Below are 9,179 nucleotides of genomic sequence, written 5' to 3'. Positions count from 1 at the left end.
GAAAACAAGAAACGTAAATACTAACTTAATTTTGCATAACTGTAGAAATAAATGTGATATTAATTCCTATACTAAAGGCAGATCGTTACAAATCTCCACCTTGCCTTAGTATCACCCAACAAGAAGAGCCTGATCAAACTACTTCCAACTATCAACATTTAGCAGGTCCAAACAATGGGTGAATTTGTTAAGTGGAACCGGCTTCGTGAACATGTCAGCAGGATTATGATGTGTGTTGATCTTCTTCACTTTGATTCTCTTCTCAGTACGAAGAAAATGATAACGAACATCAATATGTTTGGTTCTATCATGATGCACTTGATCTTTGGCCAAACAAATAGCACTTAAGCTATCACAAAAAACAATTGTCTGATCATGATGGATACCAAGGTCATTGATTAATCCTTTCAACCATATACCCTCCTTGGCTGCTTCAGTTAGCGCCATATACTCAGCCTCGGTAGTGGACAACGTCACAGTCGACTGTAATGTTTCCTTCCAACTAACCACAAAGTCACCAAGAGTGTAAACATAACCAGTCATTGATCTTCTACCATCGATATCTGCAGCATAATCTGAGTCCGAATAACCAGCTACGAGACACTGGTTATTACTCCCATAAATGAGACCAACATCGGATGTGCCTCTCAGATAGCGAAATATTCGCTTTACCGCTTGCCAGTGTTCCTTACCAGGTCGAGACATAAACCTGCTAACAACACTAACTGAATATGCAATATCAGGTCTAGTGCATACCATGGCATACATTAAACTACCCACCGCACTAGCATACGGTACATTAGACATGTATAACTTCTCAGCTTCAGACTGGGGTGCGAATGCAGACAAATGATCAGTAACAACTGCATGAGTATTGAGAGCATTTGTTGTACTCATCCCAAAACGAGACAACATTTTCAAAATATAACTCTTTTGTGAAAGAAATAGCTTTTTTTGAACTCGATCTCTTACTATTTCTATGCCCAGAATTTTTCGCGCTCCACCTAGATCTTTCGTATCAAACTCAGAACTGAGAAGGTCTTTCATCTTTTGAATCTCCGACATCTTCTTGGCTGCGATTAACATGTCGTCTACATATAGGAGTAAATACATCAAAGAACCATCACCGATTTTGTTATGATAGACACAACAATCATATGCACTCCTATTGTAACCATGTTCAATCATAAAATTGTCAAACCGCTTATACCACTGTCGAGGAGACTGTTTAAGTCCATACAAAGACTTCTTCAAACTACAAACATGTGTTTCCTTACCAGGAACAAGAAATCCTTCAGGCTGACTCACTAGTATATCCTCCTCAATCTCACCATGTAAGAAAGCCGTCTTCACGTCTAATTGCTCGAGTTCCAGATCCTGATGTGCTACTATAGCTAGTAGTACCCTGATAGAAGTGTGTCAGACTATAGGTGAGAATATCTCATTGTAGTCTACGCCTTCCTTTTGACTGAATCCCTTTGCAACTAATCGTGCTTTATATCTGGTCCCTTCAACACTAGATGTTCCATCTTTTCTTTTGAAAATCCATTTGCACCCAATGACTCTTCTTCCCTTAGGTAAAGTAACCAACTACCATGTATTATTCTTGTGAAGCGATTCCATTTCTTCACACATGGCAGCAATCCATTGCGCAGAATCACCACCATTAACAGCTTCATTGTAAGAAGATGGCTCGTTATGTATGACATCTTCAGCTACCTGAAGTGCATAACTTACCATTTCTTCAGTATCATTCATAGAGGGACTGATTGTCCTACTTCCAGGACCAGTTGAGATATTTCTTCCCTCGATTGAATGAATTAACCTATCAGGAGCTTTAATTTGCCTTCTAGGTCGTGTTGCAATGTCAGATTGACTTTCAGGTGCTCCAAATTGATAAACTTCCTCAGATGGCTTATCAGTATCGTGTGTCATGTCAGTTGTCCCTTGAACTAGAGCCACCTCAAGCTCCACCTGTTTCTCAGTATTATTATTTTCTCCAGAAAGTGATGGCTTGATAGAGGAGTTAAGTATAAACTTCTCATTAAAGGTGACATCCCTGCTGAGAATTACTCTACCTTCAGAAGATGACCAGATTCTATATCCCTTAACTCCATCTCCATAGCCCATGAAAATACCCGGTTTTGCCCTTGGTTCTAACTTCCCTTCATTAACATGATAGTAAGATATGCACCCAAAGAATTTCAGATGAGAATAATCAACGACGTTACCAGACCATACCTTGTAAGGGATTCTGCAATCAATCCCGGTGTGTGGTGCACGATTTATCAGATAGCAAGCCGTTAAGACAGCCTCTCCCCAGTACTTTCTAGCCAATCCCGCATTAGAGAGCATGCTTCTAACTCTCTCTAACAGTGTTTGATTGACTCTTTCTGCTACACCATTCTGATGTGGTGTACCTCGGACAGTGTGATGTTTTGCAATCCCCATATCCCTGCAGAACTCATTAAACTTAGATGAACAGAATTCAAGTCCATTATCTGTTCGCAGCCTCTTAACCTTCTTTCCAGTTTGATTCTCCACCAGTGCCTTCCAATGTTTGAAGGTCTTAAATACCTCGCTCTTATGTCTCAGTAGATACAACCAGGTCATCCTTGAGTAATCATCTATGAATGTTACAAAATAGCTATAACCTCTTATACCTTCAACTTGAGCGACACCCAACAATCAGAGTGGATATAATCTAGTGTGCCCTTAGTTTTGTGAACTCCCTTACTGAACTTACGGCGATGCTTTTTCCCGAAAATGCAGTGTTCACACAACTCAAGGTTGGTAACCTTGTGTCCAGATAGAAGATCTCGTTTGAACAGAATTTGCATCCCCCTCTCCCCCATATGTCCAAGTCGCATATGCCACAACTTGGTTACATCAGGGTGCTGATTCACAGATTTGGATGCGACCGCAACGGAACCTGTCAGCGTCTTACCTTGTAGTATATACAAGGTATTTTGTTTGATACCTTTCAGTATTATTTTTGAACCTTTACTGATGCACAATGTTCCTTCTTCATCGCTAAACTTGAAACCTTTAGCATCTAAAATGCCTAAAGATATTAGGTTCTTCTTCAGTTGAGGAACATGCCGAACACCAGTTAGGGTCCGTATCTTACCATCATCAGTCAGAATCTTGATAGTCCCAATACCCACCGTTCTACATATGGCATCATTTCCCATGACAACGTTTCCACCATCATAATCTTCATAGGTATCGAACCATTCTTTGTTCGGACTCATATGATATGAACACCCTGAATCCAACACCCATGTATCAATAGGGTGTAGAGAAGCGTTAGCTACAAGGGCAATGTCCTCCTCCGAGTCGGTGTCTCTATATTTATGTGCTATAGCAGCTTTAGAATATTTGCCCTTTTTCTTAGGACAATTATTCTTCCAATGACCAGGTTCTTTACAGTAATTGCAGATGTCTTTAGCACAAGGGCCCTTAGCTTTGTATTTTTTATCCTTCTTCTTTCCAGGCCCTTTGTAGTTGTTTGTGCTGGCAATCAACCCAGATGCTTGACTGTCTACAATTTCACCACTCGCCTTATGGCGCAGTTCTCTAGTATGAAGTGTTGACCGAACTTCCTCTAGAGTTATAGAGTCTTTACCCACAACGAACGATTGAACAAAATTTTCAAACGAGTTGGGTAAAGATACCAACAAAATTAATGCAGCATCTTCATCTTCGATCTTAACATCTATATTTATCAATTCAATTAATATAGTGTTTAACTTATCAAGATGTTCACGAAGAGACTTACCTTCAAGCATACGAAGACTAAACAGACGTTGCTTCAATAACAACTTGTTAGTCAGTGACTTTGTTATGTACAAAGCCTCTAACTTCGACCACAGACCGATTGCAATATCTTCATCTGATACCTCAGTAATCACTTCATCAGCCAGACAGAGTAAAATTGTTGAGTGTGCCTTCTCTTCCAAGACCTCAAGCTCAGTAGTGATTTTACCTGAGGAAGACTCCTTTCCAGGACCTGCAACTATCTTCGCCTTTTCCTTCGACAATGGTGCCCAGACGCCTTGTTGTTTAAGCAAGGCTCGCATTTTGATCTTTCATAGACCAAAACTGTTTCGCCCTGTGAATTTTTCGATTTTCAGATTCATTGAAGTCATTCTCTCGCCAGAAAACAAAAGTGATAATATGATCGGATCTAACCCGCTCTGATACCAATTGTTGTGCGGAATGCAAGAAAATGATGAACAATGAAATGTGAAAAACAGATGAAGAGAGATATTTTATTGTCAAAGATAAAGGTAAAACAGATTACTACAAAAGAAATAAACTACGACTATAAAAAATGCTGAAAACAATAAACGTAAATACTAAGTTAATTTTGCATAACTGTAGAATTAAATGTGATATTAATTCCTATACTAAAGGCAGATCGTTACAACATTGAATGGGATGATTCCTGTAATTATTAGCAGTGGGGCATGAAGAAAGAAAAAGTTAGAGAAGAGCAGGAGGAGAGAGAAGAGAGGGCTGTGGACACCTTCGAGTTCTTGAAGATTTTTTTTGAGTAAATAATACTTGATTGAGTATGAGGCTTGGGGGATGATTCCAAAAAGCTCGCTAGGGTTATATTAGAGCTGATAGTGATAGTGGTAATTTATCAATCTTGCTGTAACTCAAAGTTTTTATAAAATGTTCGATTTATTGCAATACTAGTTCATGATGCCTTCGATATTTTGTAATATGTGTATGTTTGATATGGATGCATTCCAGAACTTACTTATGAACTATCTACTAATATGTAATATCTTCATTCTACTTATATAAAAAAACGCTCAATTTTTCTAGATATTTGTTTAGAAAACTAAGTGGATTCCTTAGCAACATTAATCCATAAACGGCCTATGAGCATCCTAGAGCTAATGGGCATGTTTGTGGGCTCATGATTCGAAGTTCAAATAGAGAATTCAGAGCCATATTTCAATAGGTGCTCCAAGATTTATCAAGTATAATTCTTTTTACTATACAACACTTATATCAAAAATAAAAGTACAAATAATAATGATAATAATAAAGATACAAAATCATGTCGATACTAATAAAATATTTATCTTTTTAACTACCACTAGACGTACAAACAAATGAAGACAATTGTGTTCTTCGAGTGTTCATTTGTTAAAAATGTTGTAAATTTTGTTCATTTTCAGTTGTGGCAAAAATCTCCTTCTCGATGTATACTACCAAACTGTCGTTCATCCACTTATCACTCATTCTATTACGTAAATCAGTCTTGATAATTTTCATTGCAGAAAATACCCTTTTAACAGAAGCAGTCGTAACAGGTAAAATCAATGTTAACTCAATCAATCGACATACCAATGTAAAAACTCTATGTTTTCCAATTTCAACCATCTTCTTATCAAGACTTCTCAAATCTTGAATTATAGAAAATTCATTTCGTACATTTTAAATATAAGTTTGAAGCTGATTCTCAAATATTATACGGTCAATTAACGAAAAATCCTCCGGATAAAGTTAAATAAGATAGAGTATCTTACCAATATCAAATTGAGAAAATGAGTCATTTGGATTTAAACAAGCAGTGCAATTAAGTATCTCCAATAGTTGATTTAAAAAAACAATTGTTTATCTCTTGAATCATCGTATCAAGAACCTATTATTATATATAAAATCGAATAAAAAATGCTATTAGAAAACAATAAAAGATGTTTTTGCTTATACACTATACATTAAAGTACAAATTTTCTTGCAGCAACATGCAATTATAAATGAATACAACAGTTTTAATGGTAAAATTGAACATCAAAATGTAACATATTAAAAATATCTATCACGAAAACATACTTTAAGGGTATATTTCAAAATCAATCTATACTTTTATGGGCTAGACCACTATTAAAATAAACCAGACAAAACACATTATTCAATAAAAAATGGGGTGAGAGAGGCTCAAACTCTTGATCTCAAGATTACTCATAGAAGTATGAGACCTACGCTATAGCCAACTGCACCACCACACCTTTGTAACAATTGTCATTTCTAATTATATATAGAGAAAAATATATAATTCATAATTAATTTGTATAAATTATACCCCAAACTTTTTACACAAGTCAGGGGTGCTTAAGCCCCTTCTTGCACCCTTTGGATCCGCCACTGTCCATAAGAGTTGTGAAGCTAAATATGTCAATCTGATTTTATTTTTTTTTAGATTCTTGATGTAATGATAATGAGGATTGGATTATTGCAACATTTATTTTGGTTGTTACTAATTGACTTGGTATGCTTGTTTTAAAACATGGGTAAGTAAATCGAAATTGGGTTATACGAGTTGTTGGATGTAGTATTGCGAAGTACATGTGCAAATGTTTGAGGGTTTGATCTATGCAATCAGAAGTGCTCTTAGCAGATGATTGTAAAAGTAGTGAAGGAAAAAAATGGCAAGCCAAGGATCAAACATTGAACTTCTACATAACAACCACCTTCTTTTCCACCATACCAATCATTCATCTTTTTTCCATTTCTCGCCAAATATGACTTTGTTCACCTGAGGCACGTTTGTTATTCCATAATTATACTTATTCTTTACTTGCATTCTGAAACTTTGTTGATAACATTAAAAAATTCAAAACAAATATAAAATGGTTAAATAAATATTTTCTAACAAAATTATAAAAGGATATAATTGCTTAACGCCTTATTTGGAACTTATTTTTCATAACTTCAATTTATCTCGTTTGTTTAGATATTATTGAGATCGCGCTTTCATCAATAGGTATTCATCTCGATTTTACTTATTTATTTTTCGTACCATGTAGACAACCTAGACGCATGACCTAAGGATGGATTGTTACAATCGTTTAATCGCATTATTAGGTTTAAATTTATCCTTAGTCTTATGTACTAGGGTGGATTATATAAACAAAATGTAAAAGAAATATTTTGCATAAAATGACTAAGAGTTTATAATAGAAACCATAATTTGATGGGCATACAAAATATAACGCTACCGTCATTTCTCACGTGTAACCAAGTTCCATTTTATTAATGTTCGAGAAGGCACAATATTTTCTTCAAATTATGTAGAACATTAAATATGATAAAACATGAATTTAAGACGACTTAGTTACTTAAATGAAAAATGAATATTTTCAAACAAGATATTACATTATACTCAAAAACAAAAAATAATTATTTCAACATACAAAGACATATAATTTAATCATTATTTAATGCTTTATAAAAACCAAACAATAAGTGGAATGAAATCTCAACAAATAAATCAATAAAAAAGTGCAATTTAACCATTACAACCTTGCTGCAGAAACAAATTTATGAATCTTCATTGGCTTTTGCACTCTGTAGGAAGGCCCTGAGAGAAGCGGTTTAGATCACTACAATAATTGTACACCATATAATACCTTTGCACCCACCTTAATCGCCTCCTGCCCATTGCATTGAGCTCCTGAGCTCCAGAGTCCGAATCAGAGAGTGCGTTTGTGGAGACAGCAGATGAACACGACGAAGAGGATGAGGAAGAAGGGAGACATGCATTGAAGTTACGATAGAGCGCAGTAAAGGGAGCGTGAGTCCAGTTCGTTTTCACGCGTCCACCCTGTGTGGCCCAGTCGTCTGCGTTCCAAAGGCTCGAGTAAATCCTCATGGGTTGGCTTGTCGGGTATGGAACTCCCATTGCTTCTCTATTCTTGAACACTCTTATAGGGTAGTTGTCCACCAAGAAGCTGCAATGTTCACAAATTTCATTAAATTAGAGTGTATGCATCCTAATGTCACCCAGTACTTCAATTAAATCAATTAATTTTGTTTTTCAAAACCACTTTAAATATATAAATATATATGATATGAGAGAAAAAGAATTAGAAGAAGTTGTTGGGATAGAAGATGTCACGTACATGATGTTTTGGAGATTCCAATGGATGGAATAAGTATGAAAATTCTTGGTAGGGTCAAACCAAAGGTGAAACTGTTGTTCTCTGTTGCCTTTGCCTTGGCTGAACACATTGGTATGAACTGTATAAGGTTGTCCACTCACATTCCCCAAGAACTCAAAATCAATCTCATCATGCTTTGGTCCTTCCGATGTCAACTATATTATATATATATATAAAGATAAATCATGATCATACATACATCCACAAGAGAGAGAACCCTTCTTAAAAAAACTAAGATAAAATAAGTTCTAATTAAGAGGTAATTAAGAGAGACATACATAATAAGCGGTGACAGTTCCTGCTGAGTTGCCAGGAACAAGCTTGAGTTGCATGTCGATTCTTCCAAAAAGGTACTCTTTTTTAGAGCGGAAACCAGAGCCGGAGGTCTGGTCAAGGGAAAGAGACAGAAGCTGGGCACCGTTGCGTATTCTGGCGCGGTCTCCACCCCAAGTTATTTCAATGTCATCCGTGAAGTTGCCGGCCGCAAAGGCAGTAACTACCATGCAAGTCAGGACAAAAGAAGCCATAAGGAAGGATGAACATCCATGGCTTGCCATATTGTGTATTAATTATGTGATCTGAGCGAACCAGGAAGACCAGAACTATGTGATGCGGGGTGATGGTTGCATAAGCCGTTTATCGTCTTTTATAGGTGAAGGAAATAAAACGTGAATATGAATACGAATAAGAATAAACCAAGTTAGGTTATGAGAGTAGGACGCGTTAAATGAAGAAACCAGAGAAGATAGAGCTGGCCTCGCTGCTGTGTTCAAAGACGGTGGGAAGAAAACGACACCAACTTCAAGAGAGAGAGCTGATTGATTGAGAAGAATCCCGCGTTAGCTGACATCATTGTTATGGAGACCTACTAAATTGTTAATTAGTTAATTAAAAAAAGAATGATATTAAATTTATTATATTATCGAATCAGAATAAAAAATAATAATATATATATATATATAAATTTATTACAATTTAATTTTTTTTTTTATAGAAAATTTATTGTTTAAATTAGTTAAACATAATTAATTTTAAAAATTATTAATTTGAAACAGGTCGTCAAATGATTTATGAAAATCAATAAAAGTGGCATATATGTACAAACATATTTGGCCAGAGTTTCTTTTAGTTCATAGTTTGGTAATACTCGGAAAAAGTCTTTCGCGCTTCATCCTCCGTACTCGTTTTAAAAACGGTCTCTACTTATAAATTTGG

General features: G+C 36.0%; 1 protein-coding gene across 1 annotated transcript; it reads right to left on the bottom strand.

Moving 5' to 3' along the window:
• Positions 1–7,354: 7,354 nt before the first annotated feature.
• Positions 7,355–8,521, bottom strand: LOC124922616 (xyloglucan endotransglucosylase/hydrolase 2-like). The gene is made up of 3 exons (XM_047463339.1): positions 8,243–8,521; positions 7,926–8,119; positions 7,355–7,754 (listed from the first exon to the last, which is right to left on the bottom strand). The coding sequence occupies exons 1-3, from the start codon at positions 8,519–8,521 to the stop codon at positions 7,355–7,357; spliced, it is 873 nt and encodes a 290-aa protein (XP_047319295.1).
• Positions 8,522–9,179: the final 658 nt, after the last annotated feature.

This window comes from Impatiens glandulifera, chromosome 1 (assembly GCF_907164915.1).
Source record: "Impatiens glandulifera chromosome 1, dImpGla2.1, whole genome shotgun sequence".
In the NCBI taxonomy this organism is placed as follows: domain Eukaryota; kingdom Viridiplantae; phylum Streptophyta; class Magnoliopsida; order Ericales; family Balsaminaceae; genus Impatiens; species Impatiens glandulifera.
This window is presented reverse-complemented; position numbering and strand designations above follow the sequence as displayed.

What these genes read in the sequence shown, in the direction of transcription:
- LOC124922616 (XM_047463339.1), bottom strand. Translation starts at nt 8,521, where the DNA reads ATGGCAAGCCATGGATGTTCATCCTTCCTTATGGCTTCTTTTGTCCTG. An exon ending in GAACTGTCACCGCTTATTAT is followed by an intron (nt 8,120 to 8,242) that starts GTATGTCTCTCT and finishes TATATAATATAG; the next exon opens with TTGACATCGGAAGGACCAAA. An exon ending in TGGAATCTCCAAAACATCAT is followed by an intron (nt 7,755 to 7,925) that starts GTACGTGACATC and finishes TGAACATTGCAG; the next exon opens with CTTCTTGGTGGACAACTACC.